The sequence below is a fragment of the Typopeltis vanoorti genome, chromosome 9 (genome assembly GCF_054136105.1).
Source record: "Typopeltis vanoorti isolate ZY-2024b chromosome 9, IOZ_Tvanoo_1.0, whole genome shotgun sequence".
NCBI classification, from domain to species: domain Eukaryota; kingdom Metazoa; phylum Arthropoda; class Arachnida; order Uropygi; family Thelyphonidae; genus Typopeltis; species Typopeltis vanoorti.
Window position 1 is genome coordinate 85,137,091 of NC_143557.1, and position 16,171 is coordinate 85,153,261.

At 35.6% G+C, this 16,171-nt stretch overlaps 1 protein-coding gene across 3 annotated transcripts in view; it reads right to left on the reverse strand.

The window, feature by feature from the left end:
- Positions 1–16,171, reverse strand: part of Ac76E (adenylate cyclase type 2 Ac76E) — a 313,695-nt gene that overhangs the window by 74,469 nt on the left and 223,055 nt on the right. For all 3 annotated transcript variants that reach the window (XM_090397688.1, XM_090397687.1, XM_090397686.1), the window contains one exon: positions 7,014–7,128. In XM_090397688.1, the coding sequence (XP_090253814.1) occupies positions 7,014–7,128 (115 nt within the window). The remainder of the gene's footprint in view (positions 1–7,013; positions 7,129–16,171) is intronic.

Consider the following 16,171-nt stretch of genomic DNA (forward strand, 5'->3'; position numbering starts at 1 on the left):
TGTGCGGGGACAAGGTCTTCGATGTCTCTCTCATCCACCTCCAGGCCCATGGACTTTCCAAGGGACACAATCTCCTCCAGCACTTCCTGTTCAAGTCTAAATACTTCAAAGTCCCTTTCAGCCACAGCTTTTTCCATGCAGAGGTCAAGGTCCTTTTTTTAATACCCTGCCAGGCCATATCAATAATTTTAAGGCATATGACAATGTTGTAGTGGTCCTTCAAGAACTCTCGAAGCAGCGTTGGAACATGTGTTTGGTAAAACGTTTCTTGAAATTGGAGATCACCTGTTGGTCCATGGGCTGTAGGATAGGGGTGTTGTTGGGTGGAAAGTAGAGAACCTTTATAAAGCTGAACTCCTTGAGGATGTCATCCTCAAGATTTGGTGAGTGGGCGGGCAGGAGCATTGTCAAGGACGAGAAGGGCTTGCAGGGGTAAGTCATTGACCTCGAGGTATTCCTTAACAGCAGGACTAAAGACCAAGTTGACCCACTGTACAAAAAACTGCCTGGTGACCCACGCCTTTGGGTTTGCCCTCCACATAACCTGCAGTTTTTCTTTTAAAACCTTATGTGTCTTGAAGGCTCTGGGGTTTTCTGAGTGGTATACGAGCAGCGGCTTGATCTTGCAGTCACCACTCGCATTTGCACACAGTGTGAGGGGTCAGCCTATCCTTCATGGGCTTGTCACCCGGCATCTTCTTTTCTTCTGTTGTTATGTAAGTTTTGCTTGGCATCTTCTTTCAGAAGATGCCCTGTCTCGTTACAGCTGAAAACTTGTTGGGGGATGTATTCTTTGGCTTCGATCAATTCAGCAAAGGTTTTACAAATATCTCAGCTGCCTTAGAATCAGAGCTCGCTGCCTCACCATGCCTGACAACGGAGTGAATGCTGGTCCTTTTTTGGAAATTTTTGAACACCACCCATGACTGGCTTTGAACTGCTCTTGTGAAGCCTCCTGTGTTGAAGTATCTGGGGTCTGCTGCAGCAAATCTGTATAAATGGCTTGTGCCTTCTCACAAATTATAGTCTCTGTCACATTGTCTCCTGTGAGCTGCTTCCCTGTCAACCAAAAAATTAGCAGGTTCTCCATGTTTTCATGGACAGAGTTGCGTAACTTTGACATAATTTTAACGCCCTTAGCTGGAGTTATAACCTTAATAGAGTCTTTCTGCTTCAGAATAGTACATATTGTAGAAGTAGTGAGATTGTACTGTGTTGCCAAGTCTATTACCCTTACGCCTTGCTCATATTTGTCTATTATCTCACGCTTTAATTCCATGGATATCACCTTTTTCCTTTTCTCACCACTGTTCTTTACACTCACCTTCTTTGGACTCATGGTTATATGAAAAAAATTAGCTAAATAACTGCACATACAAAAAAAAACACAAAATTAAAACTCAACATGACAGAAATGCTTCTGCGGTGAGGTAAACATGTGAACTGAACGATTCGCAAGACTCAGGAATCTGAGCAGAGTGGTGGTTGTGATGTCACCGAAGCAGGCTTATATCTCAAATTCTGGCTCGTAACTCTAGGCAAAAAATCGACCTAGTGACAGCTCATATCTCAAAAAACTCTTATGTTGGGTCACTCGTATCTCAAGGTACCACTGCATAGTCTAAATTTAAGTTGTAAGTTTGCAATTAAAAATTGAAGGAAATATGGGAAATTGATTTGATGTAAAATCAGGTTCTTCTTCCCTCCTTATACTAGGGAATTAATTCATTCAGAAGTAGAAAATTAAAATATTCAATATGACAATTTGGAGTGCTGACAAGTGATATACTAATTTGCATTATGAAAGGAAGTGACATTAAACCTAATATTAGAATTGCCGATATCAAACTTAGCTCTTTTCTTTATGCAGATATACTCCAAAATACATCCAGTGCAAGTCTCCAAGGTTCTCCCACTAAACTGCAACAAATTTAGCATGAAAATCAGCAATAAAGAGACCAAAACTATGAAAATAGTCAAGAATATAGAAAACTAAAACTTCAGCTACATTCTCAATGTTTCAGCTATTTAGGCACAGCATTTAGTGAAGATGGCAACTTAAATATGGAAATAGCATAATAAGTTAACCTGGTACAGTGGGAAGCCAGTTGAATAAATTTATATGGAATAAAAGTGAAATTAGCCAAGCAAGCAAAACTTGCAGTATACAAGACAGTGCTCAAACCAGTTTTAAGCTATTATTAACACCAGACCCTCCATGGAGTCAAAAGACTCATTGCAGGAGGCAAACACTGTTACTCACAAAGCTCATTAAACCGTGCTTTAAACTCATTCACTATATCTGCATGTTCCACAACATCAGGATACAAGAATATCTACAGACAATTTGAAATTCGGAGTGATCATCACTTCCAATTTCAAATCATGCAGGTGATGATTTGAAATTGGATCTGGCAAAAGCATTCTACTGAGCAACAGCAACCAGTCTCCATGCAAAGAAACCTACTCCTTATACTCCTGCTCACACCCTCCTTATACAACTTCCAAGCATGTCCTCTTGTTCTACCCCTTCCCCATTCTACGAAAAATTTCTTCCACATTAACCTCGTGACAACCCTCCAACTTAAATGTCTCAATCATAATCCCTTTCTTTCTCCTATTCGCAAGGCTTTGCAATATCTACATTCCCTCAATCTGTCCTCATATCCCACATTCCAAAGACCAGTTATGAAATAAGTCTGTCTTCTCTGGACCCTTTTAGAAATACAACTGTGTTAAAAATAATTACTTTAATTTCCTTACATTTCGACGTTCAAATTAAGGTCATCATCTGGAGTATACAGAGACAAGCTATATTACATTTCAAACAGTATACCAAAGAGACAATGATTTGATCAACCATTATTCTACTGGCCTGACCTCTAGTGAAAAAAAACAAAACATCAAAGCTATATACTACATGGGTGGTCTGAAAAGTTCTCGGCCTCGACCATAGATGGCAAGAGTATTGGCACGATTTTTTTTTTCTAAGTTGGTACATCTGTCATAAGCATCCATGTGAAACTGCAAGTCATTCTATCAAGTAGTTTGTTTTATACAGCTGTCTGAAGCAAAAGTGTTGTCTGTATCCCTTGAAATGGATAAAATTGAGTATCATGCAGTTATAAAATTCTTTGTAAAAGAAGGTTTAACGGCAAAAGAAATTCATTCAATGTTCATGAAAGTTTATGGTCACTCTTTTCCTTCATTTTCAACAATTAAGAAATGGACTGCCAAGTTTAAATGTGGCCGTACTAGCCTTGAAGATGATCCTAATGAAGGATGTCCAAAAAGTGTAATGACACCAGAAATCATTAATCAAGTGCACAATATGGTATTGGATGACTGGCAAGGCCAAGTGCATGATATTACTGAGACTATAGGCATTTCAAAAGAATATATAGGATATATTTTGCATGAAGAATTGCAAATGAAAACGCTTTGTGCAAGATGGGTGCCATGCTTGGTCACAGCAGATCAAAAACGCACTCGCATGAAAATCTCCGAACAGTACTTGGAGCATTTTAACAAGAATAAAACTGATTTTGTGCATAGATTTATTACTATGGATGAGACTTGGATTCAACATTACACATCAGAATCCAAACAGCAGTAAAAACAGTGGACAGAAGCTGGCTGTTCAGTGCCAAAGAGACAAAGTCGGTTCCATCAGTAGGAAAGGTCATGGCATCGGTGTTTTGGAATGCTAGAGGCATTTTATTTATTAATTATCTTCAAAAGGGTAAAACAATAGCTGGGGAATATTAATCTGATCCTTGAACGAGACTAGACGAAAAAATTCATGAGAAAAGACCTTGTTTGCAGAAGAAAAAAATCATCTTTCAGCAGGACAATGCACATGCCCACAAAGGTGTTTTGGCAATGGAAAAATTAAGGGATCTGCACTATTTAACCAGATTTGGTTCTCTCTGACTTCTATCTCTTCCCAAAACTAAAACTCTTCCTCGCTGGTCAGTGTTTTTCTTCGAATCAAGAGGTGATTGCAGCTGTAAAGGGGTATTTTGCAGATCTTACTGAGAACCACTACAGGGATGGGATAATTGCGCTGGAGTTGCTAGAATAAATGTAATAGTCTTAATGGAGATTATGTTGAAAAATAAAAGTAATTTTGAAATTATAAATTTTTTTTTCATTGTTAGTCCGAGAACCTTTCAGACCACCCTCATATTTATAACATTATCAGGGAACAAATTTGTATGGATAGTTTTATTACAGCAACAGTGGTGTCCTAATTTAACATGAGAGTTGTTATATTAGAGTTAAGATCCTAGATTACTTACAGTCCTATTTATAATCAACTCATGGACAAAAAGTTTATGTGGGTAGAATATGTGCCATTCATATTCTTGGGATTTTTAGACCATCATTATCATTAAAATTACGGTGGTTGATAAGAATTTTACAGGCCTGCTTAAATTTACATTCATATTATGTTTTGGTGTGATGTAAACAACAGGTTTACATCACACCAAATGCCTTTCCAGTCAATTCTATGTAGAATATTCAGGGCATGATCAGAAAGCCCGGATTTACCATAGTTATTAAATTTAATGTGCCGTTTGAATATGATATAGAATTCATATATTCTCTATCACATATATAGAATATATATCATCATCATAACACTAATTACGGGTATAGACCATATTGGTCTGTTCCAGTCTTATTATCTATCCAATATCCTTTTTTGTGGTCTACCCTGCTTTCTCTTTCCAATTGGCTTGTAAAATGTATTCATTATTTTTAAATTATTATATATTATATAATCAATGAGTCGCTTTCCATTTTTGTTTACTGTTGGTTCTCCAAATTTTTGTGTATTATTGTTAATTTTTTTCATTCCTATTCTGGCATTAAAATCTCCGGCTACAATTATATGGTCAACAGACCATATAATTTTAGCTGGAAAAAATAAATATAATTTATTTTTTCATATATTCCTTGTAACTCTTTGTAAAAGTAATCATTTTCTTCTTCTTTTCCTTCTTCAGGGGCACTCCAACAACTGTTAAATTTTCTTTACTTAATCTTAATCGCACTTCTAATATTCTTTCATTCCAGTATGTATAATGAGTTATTTTGCTTTAATTGATTTATGGATCCAAATCATTACACCAGCTTTTGCATGTATTTGTTTGTCCACTCCACTATATATGATATTGTAGTTAGCCATTTCTTTTGTTCCTTTAAGTCTCGTTTTTGTTTCTGTAAGAACTGCAATTTCTATATTTTCGTCATTTTAAATTTTATCTAATTCTTCTTCTGTATGTGCTATGCTTCTAATGTTCCATGTAGCATATTTCACCACGTTTTCTTAACCTTTTCCAGTTTGCGGTCGTTTCCCATGTTTTCTATCCAGTTTGGATTTCGTTGAGACTTGCAAGTAATATGTGTTTCCCTATGTCAAGTGACTAGCATAATGATAGGTATCCTAGTGGTGAGGCTTCCACCTTAAGACAACTAGCCTTGCCTTTTTTTTAGTAGATAGTGGACACTACAGTTTGAGAGGAAAGAGTCCCTCCCCCTGCTCTCAAATCACTGTAATAGCATGGGGGGGGGGGGGTAAGAAGTAAGAGAGAATAGAGAAAAAGAAGAGTAAAAGACCAGTCTTCAGATATGATATACCAAACATATATTGTATGAAGTAAGATCAGGTCTAGCTTGGGTATCTCGGGTTTGCCATGCCTGTACTCACCAATGTGAGCCCCTGAGAATTAGAATATATATTACATATATATTCATATATATATATAAGTGCATATACTCTAGATCAGTGCTTCCCAAACACATGGATTTAAAGGTCCCCTTGGAAAAATTAAAATATTTCACGATCCCCATCGAAAAAAAAAAATCGTAATACAGACATATTATTATAATATTTATTGTATTTATATTCAATACAAAACATACACAGGGAATATCACAAAAATCAAATGCAAATATTACCTTTTTAACATCTTACATACACATTTGACATGGCACACTTAGTCTTAAAACATTTTAAATTTCTTTTCATTATTTCACGGCCCCCTCAACAAAACTAACGGTCCCCCCAAGGGGGCCACAGCTCACAGTTTGGGAAGTGCTGCTCTAGATGATGACCTTAACATGAAGGTTAAAATTAAAGTAATTATTTCTAACACGATTATAGTCTCCATAATTTGTCTGAAATGAATACTGATCACTATGTAACACTAAAGGAAAGGATTCTCTGCACCATTTCTACGAAATTCTCATCATCATGAAGACTAGGGGACCAAAGTTTATGGATCTGAAAGTTGGGTTAGAATATTTTTTTTTACATCTCCAGGGAGTCCAAAGCTATCACCCCTATCTTTAGCCATTACCAGATTTCTTGAGAGTGTAATTTAACATACTTGGGAAAGACTAGCCATTGTGGAAGAAAGGATTAGTGAACACCAGTACTGCATTCAGTACTTATATCAAAAGTGCAGTCTCATCCAACACAGCATCCTTTTGAACAATGTTCACTATCTCCATAGAAACAGTTTCAAAAATGAACACTTCTTCAGCAGAAGTTCAACTGCCTTGTTATACCATCCAGATTTAAATTGGAATGAATGCCTCTCTATTCCAAAAGTTCAGGAGATTCTTATCGTATATAAATATCAAAAATGATTAATTCTATTTCAAATGATCCTTCTAGCATGAAGTACTTGCTGTTATGGGTTAATGAGTTGCTGTATTTACTCAGTATTCTGTTTCTTTGAACGGCTTTTGCTCTACACTGATGATGTACTGTTAATCTCATTATAAAATATTTGGTGCTAATTTGAATGAAGTGCTGTGCCTAGCATGTTTAACCCTCGGTCGGTTACTATACTAAAAGGTACCATTAAGGCTATGACTGATTCATTAATCACATTCATAAAACTAGATGCTAAGAAAATATTTACAAGTTTTAATCTTTTCCTGTGAAAAAACTAAATAAATGTGATTAAACACAAGTACCCAAATCAATTTTTACTTACCAATTCGAAGTTGAAAGTGCTGAAAAGATTCTTTGTTTATCTGATCCAAAGCACTCATTAAAGCAATTGCAAATTCTATTAATATTACAACATTATATTCACCTCGACTTTCATCCTGGAAGAGTAGAATTGAAAGCAATCTGTACTGTGATCATATGAAAAGATCTAGTTATGAAACTTCATTAGGATTAATATTTGGCTATCATTATAATCATATTAAGAAATAATACTGACATAGATTAATTTTTATTTATTATCTGAAAATTTCTTGCAAAGTTGCTTTATTATTAAGAGTAATACAAGAGGGAGGCAAAAAATGTAAACCCAGTTTCACGAGATATGTAACAGCAGTTTATCTAGAAGAGTACAATTTATCTGCAGTTTATCCTGCAGAGTACCCTTTGGATTATATGGCAGTTTACGAGCCTCAAGAATAGGAGGGGGAGGTCAGGAATTATGATTGAGATATATGAGTGGATAAGAAGTTGTTACTGGTGACTATGTTGATTTTTTGGCTAAAAAATGAATGTGACAAAAATAACTAACACTGGATTTATAGGTCGTAATAGTTAATTAAACCTATTAGTTTCACCACACATGCTAGTGGCTTCATCTGGGTTAGGAAGAACAAATATACAATAAGCAGTAATTATGAATTATTACATAACTAAAAATTGAATATGTAGGAACAGTTACACAAAAATAAAAGTAAAAACAGAAACACATGGAGCATGGAAGATGGTACGGGTCAGTCATTGTTCAGCAGGTGTGCACAATAGTTTACAGAAAAATTAAATTCTGATGTGTTGAAAGATCTAAAAAGTGACTTCCAAATGTCACATAAAATCATTGCTTGGTTTCTGTAGAGAGAAAAACCCAACTATCGTGCACACCTGCTGAACAATGATTGATCAATACAAGAAGACAAAAAAACGTAAACCCAGTTTCATGAGACACGTACAGAGCAATTCATAGCAATAGTTTGAAGAATAATACAGAACAATAGTTTGCAGAATAATACAGAGCAATAGTTTGCAGAAAAATTGAAGTCCGATGTGTTGATCTAATAAGTGACTTCCACATGTCACATAAAATCATTCCTTGGTTTCTGTAGAGAGAGAGAAACCAACTATCATGCACACCTGCTGAATAATGACAGACCTGTGCCAGCTTGCACACTCCACATGTTTCTGTTTTTACTTTTATATTTTTGTAATGGTTCCTGCTTATTATAGATTTGTTTGTTCTTCCTAACCCAAATGAAGCCACTAGCATACATGGTGAAACTAGTATGTTTAATTAAATAACTATTACGACTTATAAACCAGTATTAGACAACAATATTAAAAATGCACAAACTTAAAAAATAAAAATAAATAAAATAAAAAATAAAAATAAACACAGAAACCACACATGAATCAAGTGACATAGAAGATGAATGGGAAATTTTGAAACAAATTCTCACAAAAGCAGCAACAGAAACCATAGGAATAAAGCACAAATAGATTAGAAAAAAAGGACTGGAACAAAGAAATAGAAAATATAATAAAAACCAAAAAGGACAGTTACCAGAAATGGCTAAATTCCAAAACAATAGAAGCAGAAATAGAGTATAACAGAAATAGTGCAATTGCAAAACAAGAAGTAAGGAAAAAACATAGAGAAAGATGGAACAATTTCGTAACAGAACTAGAAAAGGATTTATTTAAGCCACAACCCAAAACTTATAAAGTAATAAAATACATGAATAAAGAAATAAAAGAAAAGATAAAAATACAAACAATAGATTTAGAAAAATGGGTGACCTATTTCCAAAATCTCTGGACAGATGAGAACAATGAAATAAAATTTTATATAAGACAAAGAATGACCTAACAGAAAATATCACAATGTTAGAACTGAAAAATATAATAAAAAAGATGAAAAATAGGAAAGCACCAGGAGAAGACAATATAAATATACACCTGTACAAAAATGCAGGTGAAAAATTTAATTTAAGTTTATTTTTCACTTGGTTAGAGTATAGTAAATTTAGTTTAATCCTTTATCCAAGTGTGAGCAAACAAAGTTTGTGCCTGAAAGTATCTTCAGGACTGGGGTAAGGTGGTACAACACCAGGGCACTCCTTGCAAAGGTAGAGCAAGCTACCAACATTCCTATCTCAGTATCTCCCATAATGCAAAACACATCTCCTTGCGGATATGTCTAATGTTATGCATTAAGGGAAAGGCCACGACCCAGACTAGTTTCGACCTTTATTGAGGTCTCTTCAGTGGGAGCCAGGCCCAAGTGGAGATACCAGGCAGAAGCATTAGCAGATCATCTCTACCTATAGGAGTTGCCAAGCCTGGTATCTCCACTTGGGCCTGGCTCCCACTGAAGAGACCTCAATAAAGGTCGAAACTAGTCTGGGTTGTGGCCTTTCCCTTAATGCATAACATTAGACATATCCGCAAGGAGATGTGTTTTGCATTATGGGAGATACTGAGATAGGAATGTTGGTAGCTTGCTCCACCTTTGCAAGGAGTGCCCTGGTGTTGTACTACCTTACCCCAGTCCTGAAGATACTTTCAGGCACAAACTTTGTTTGCTCATACTTGGATAAAGAATTAAACTAAATTTATTAATGAAAGACTTCTGAAATTTTTTAATATGGTTTGGATGTCTGGAAAAAACCCTAACCCTTGGAAAAAAGCACTGGTTATCCCAATCTATAAAAATGGAAATAAAGACAATTGCAATAATTATAGGGGAATTAGCCTGCTGAATACAAGATATAAAATATATGCAGGAATATTAAAAGTGAAACTAAGCAGCATTGTAGAAGACAAATTACTAGAAGAACAAAATGGTTTCCGAAAAGGCCAATCCTGCATAGATCCAATTTTTACTTTAAAATTATTAATAGAAAAGAGAAGAGAATTTCAAAAAGAAACACACATGGCCTTTATTGATTATGATAAAGCCTTTGGCAAAATTAGTACACAAAAAATCAAATGAAGAAATCTTAACAATCCCTGAAAATAAAACCAATTAATTACTACATAAGACAGTATAAACAAAAATGGCTAGAACATTTAAATAGAATGGACAACAGCAGACTACCAAAAATATTATACAGATACAAAATAAATGGAAAAAGAAGAATCAGAAGTCCAAGAAAGAGATGGCATGAGACCGGAACAGGCTACTTGGCCTAAATTCCATGTCAGGAAGAAGAGAAGAAGAAACCAGTATTAGTTATTTTTGTTGTTACTGGAGTAATAGGAATATTTTCATAGAATGGGGGCATAGGGATAGAAAAATAACCCATCTCTGATAGGATAGTGTGAGCAGGGGAGGAAAGAGCAGGTTTTTTTCATGGAAATTGGTTGGTCAGTGGAATGCATTGCCTGAGAGAGAGTGTGGCAAGTGCAGAAACTGAGATGGGTTTAAGCACGCTTTGATGAGCTGTCTGTGACAAAAGGACATCCAATGATGATTCTTTTGACTCCATGAAGTGATGATGATCACAGTTAATACAGTGAATTCATAATCCATAGCTATTCACTCCTTCGTTCTGGTTGACTATTAGTATGCTACTGAACTAATAGCTGTAAATCATATTCATCAGGTACAAATTTCTTGTCTGCTGTTAAGTATCCTTTGATAATAATAATTATTATTATTATCCTAAGGCCTCATCTAAGAAGTCTCTTTTTGTCATACACACAGCTCATCATACTGCACATTAAACACATTCAAATTCTCTGCAGACACCACAATCTCGTGCAATGCATTCCAATCATTCACGACTCTCCATGCAAAAAAAACCCCACTTCACACTCCCTTGCTCACCCCTCCTTGTACAATTTCCAGGGATGATCTCTTGTTCTCCCCCAATCTCCCACCATTTTATGAAAAAAAAAAATCCCCTTTAACATTAATCCTATAACAACTAATAACTAACTTGTACATCTCCATAATCCCTCTTCCTTCTATTCACTAGACTCTGCAAACTGCATCGTCTCAACCTTTCTTCATATTCAACTTTCCAGAGATCAGAAACTATTTTGGTCAATTGCCTCTGGACCCTCTCAAACATCTCTTCATACTTTTTTAAAAACCAGCTGACCAAATCTGTGCACAGTAGTCCATATATGGCCTAATCAGATGCCCAAATTATACAATGGAACCAGAATCTCATTCTACAAGTCAGTGTCCTCCACAGCATTGCTAGAATTCGTTAGTGTTGTCATAACAATTTTGGCAATTTCTCCTCTAAATTTCAGATCCTTATCCACCATCACTCCAAGACTGCTTATTTCCTCCACCTCCAACAATATATCCCCACCAAGTGTAAATAATTCCACATTCCATCTTTGTTTTCCAAATTTTAAATCCTTACATTTTGCAATATTGAACTGGTATCCCACTCCCATGCCCAATCACTCAATTCAGGTATTCTTGTAAGGCTACCATATCTGCTCTGCTCCTCAAAGTTCATCAAACTTTGCATCATTTGCAAACAATTCTATATCTCCATTCAAATCTTCCCAATATCATTAACATACAGGTTAAACAGTAAAGGCCCTAAAACAAACCCCTCAGGCACACCACTAGTGATTTTCCTCTTCTAGGATATTGCTCCCCCATACACAACAAGTTGTGTATGGGGGAGCAATATACTTGTTGATACTTATCAGACAAAATCTCCAATTCAATTTACAATATCCAATCCCATCCACTCCAGTTTGACTATCAAATTATCATGTGATTATCTATCAAAAGCCTTTGCAAAGTCTATGTATACTACTGTGTATCCATCTCCAACATCCAATGCCGCTGTCACCTTATTGTAATAAATAAGTAGATTACTAAAACATGACTTCCCTTTAGCAAATCTGTGCTGTCTATCAGAGATAATACCACTGTTGTCAACCCAATTCTGATCCTGATTCTCACCAGCCTCTCCAACATTTGACACACAGATTGGACTATAATTTAATGCCTAAATTCTGTCACCTCCCTTATGAAGTGGCACAATCTTGCCCTCCTTCCACTCCTTTGGAACTTGACCCAATGTACGACTCATATTAAACAAATATGTCAAGGCAGATGTCAACTCCCTGGCACATTCTTTCAAAATATGTGGTGATATATCATCAAGTCCGACAGCCTTATTAATATCAAATTTGCTTAATTTCTCATATACCTCTTCCTCACTCACAGTCAGTTTCTCCTCATCATCCACTACTCCCAAACCTTCCACCATGATGTCATATTCTGAAAGACCTTTATGGACTGCTCATTAAATATCTCAACTATATCCTCTGCAGCAGTTGTCCTTATACTGTTTTCTCCAATCAATGCTATTCAACTATAATCTGTTTTTTTTTTTTTTTTTTTTTGGCAACAAATTGAAAGAACTCCTTGGGATTTTTTTTTTGTTGTTGTTTTATTAGCTGACTGCTGCTCACACTGAACTTTTGCAACCCTTATCAACCAAGTCACCCTCTTTACCTGCATTATTACCACTCCTCTTTTTCTTTTTTCTCTGTATTGCATGCTTAATCTCTTCATTAATCCATTTCACACTTACCTTATTTAACCTTCTGACCCTTGGAATACATTTAAACATTGCTTCTACTAGATAGTTCTTAAATATCACTCAAGCAGCATTGATCTCCTTTTCATTCAACTCTTCATTACAGCTACATCCAAGCTGTCTCCTGAGCTTCTCTTAATCACAAGCCTTGTAGTTCCACATATACCCTTTCCTCACGGAAGTCCATACATGGTTGACAACCACGCAGCTAATCACTTCATAGTCACTCTCACGCTGGATATATGATACCTCATTTCTAATAACATCCTCTGATGAGATGATCAAATTCAAGACCCTCAATCTTCATGTGCCATCTGTTACATACTGCCTGAGGTATTTCTCCCTCAAAAACTTAAGAAACTCATTTCTTTACTTCCAGTTGCTATCTCGACATCCCAATCTATATTATCATAATGAAAATCACCCTTTTCCCATTTGCTTATACATTTGCTGGTCACTACCCTCTATAGCAACTTTCAACAAAGTATTTCATTCTATTCACCTCTATCTCACACCATACTGCCTCAGAAAAAATACTACTATTTCCCCCCTTGCATCTCTACCTTGTATGGACATAACCTCTTTTTTTTTTATCATTGATAGCACTTCAACTCCCTTTTTACTCTATCTTCGCAAAAGATAGAAACAGTAAAAACCCTTCCATCCCTATTCCTGTCAGGATGTCATCCTCATCCAACCATGTCTCACTTATTCCAACAATTTTTGGGTGAACAAACTTAATCAATGCAGCCATTTCATTTCACTTGTTTCTTATACTTCTAGCATTCATATGCAAATATAACAGCTCATTCCTGGATATATAACAAGTTTCACTGATACCATGTATTAGATGTGATTTCTCCATACTTTCCTCAAGATATTTCATTTTCTCCTTATTCATCCCAGAACCTTGTTTAAATCCAACTGTTTTTCCTACATCCTGGATCATCCTCTTTCTTTTTTGTCTACACATGCATTCACATCCTCTTGGAGCATCAACTTTTCTCACGCTGTTCTCCTGTCCACCTCAAGTCTTTCCATTTCCCCATTTGTCTTGCAGACTTGTTGTCTCATTCTCTACACTCATGCTACCCACTTCATTCATAAGCAGCACTTCTCTCTCTCTTTACTTACTCTCTCCTGCTCTTTCACATCACTTCTTACTTGCTCGGTTTCATTTTCTGTACTCATTACTCTCCCTTCCAGCAGCAGCCTCTTCAGATGCCTCACACCAAAGCCATTCAAATTCAGTCCTTTTATACAGTCCAATGGATGAACAGAGAAATCAAGCAAGCTGTGCTGGGAAAAAAAATGTTATTGAGGAGGTACAAGAGGAGGAAACAACTCTTTCATTTTGTGTTGAATTTTTTTTTCTTGACTATTATATTATAAAAAACATCCCTATCTATGAAGAGGATATACTAGCAAGCCTAGACATTACATCTCTGTTTACAAACATTCCAGTGGTTGAAGTCATCAACAACATCTTAGGCAACTTGTTCCCAAGAAACATCACTACTTTGTTCAATCACTGTTTAACTTCTATTTTATTTGGCAAAAAAAACTGTCTACAAACAACTCACCGGATTAGCTATGGGTAGCCCCCTCTCCCCTCCTTGTGCTGACTTATTCATGGAAGATCTAGAAGAAAAAATCTTATCCCAGATCATTCCAAAACCGAAAATTTGGTACAGATATGTGGATGATATCTTTCTCATTTGGAATCATACGAAAGAAGAACTAATGGATTACCTTAACCAAATCAATAGTTTCCACCATATCATCAAATTCACATTAGAAATTGAAAAAGATGGAAAACTGCCATTCCTTGACATCCTAATAAAGAAACAAACCAATAATAGTATCAACCTATCTGTTTATAGAAAACCTACAAATACTGGACATTACCTCCATTTCAACTAGTCTCATCATATAGTGCAGAAACTTAGCATTATCCATATGCTCAAGAAAAGAGCTATAAAGTACACAACAGATAACAATTATCTATAAATGGAATTAACTACAATATCCAGAGAACTATCTTTAAATGGTTATCCAAAAAAGACTCTACAACAAGATTCTCTGGCCTGATATACCACATAGACAACGTAATGACGTCCAATACATCAGTACTATTACTATTCCATTTGTCAGCAGCATTTCCAGAAAATTAGCTAACCTTCTAAAACCACATAATATCAGAGTAGCATTCAAGCCAATCAACACTATTCGGAAATTTTTAAGATCACCAAAAGATCCTCATCCATTCTACAAGTACTCTGGAGTATATAATATACCTTGCTCATGTGGTATTAGTTAGGTAGGTCAGACCTTTAGAAGCTTTGAAATGAGAAAGAAAGAACACATAAGATATGTCAGAAACAACAGACAAGACATTTCAGGCCTTTCTTGCCACTTTGCCTCTATCAACCATCACATTGAGTGGGATAAGAGTCTTATGCCCTATATAGAAGATAACTACCATTCAAGAACCTTCAAGGAAGCAGCTGCAGTCGCCCATAAAACTGAAAACCTAAACAAGAATCAAGGTCTAACCTTACCAGAAATTTGTAAAGCTTTAATCAGATCATTAAACATCAAAGAAATGAACTTTCATGACAATTACATCATGAGCCATAACGAATAAATCATGTTCCCGAGACATGCGCAGTGCCTCGTTCAATACTAATTTTTTGTATGAATTAGAACCATCAGTTATTAAATAAAAAAAAAAAAAAAAAAAAAATTAATAGCAAATTCTTTTTTTTTTTTTTTTTAATAGCAAATTCAATCATGTTTCTACTTCAAAATATTTCGTTTCATACTTAGTGATATAACATCACGCGGCATGTTCTAATTTCAACGATCTATTGTTAGTATTCTAGCTTGTATATTATTTTTTTAAACTGTTCTTGTAATACCACCGACGATGGTCTGCTATTTCCAGACCGAAATATTTGGTTAAATAAATATCTTTCTTGTGATTACGTGATTATATCATTCAGTCATATAGTGGAATTATTGAATAAGCACTTCATCATATTCAGTGTATATCATACTGATGTAAATGATGTGGAATATGTAGAAGAGAGGCAAGCATTCAGAGAATTGGAAGTGGAATAATCAGTGGTGTATCAGATTTTTCATTGTGTTAGATGTTAATAAAGCTGTGGAAATGCCCTTGACCTGATTATTTAATGAAAGTCTTGCAGTGGGTAAGGTTCCTAAGGAATGGAAAAAAAAGAAAATAGCACTCCAGAAGTTTCTGATTATAGACCAGTCTGTATAACTCAGTTGTAGTCAAGGTGTTGGAAAGATTGGTTAGGAATAGAATACAGGATTCTTTAGGATGGTCAGCATGAATCTGTAAAGGTTAGCTCTTATTTTTACAATTTACTTGTGGTAATCTATCAAAAACATTTGATAGATTACCACATAAGTTGATGTACAAGCTGTAGAAGATGAGAATAGATGGTATATTGATGAGATGGATCAGAGACTGGCTTTCTGATGATATCAGAAAGCTGTGTGTTGTAGGATATCTGTATTAAAATTCAGATATCCCACAAGT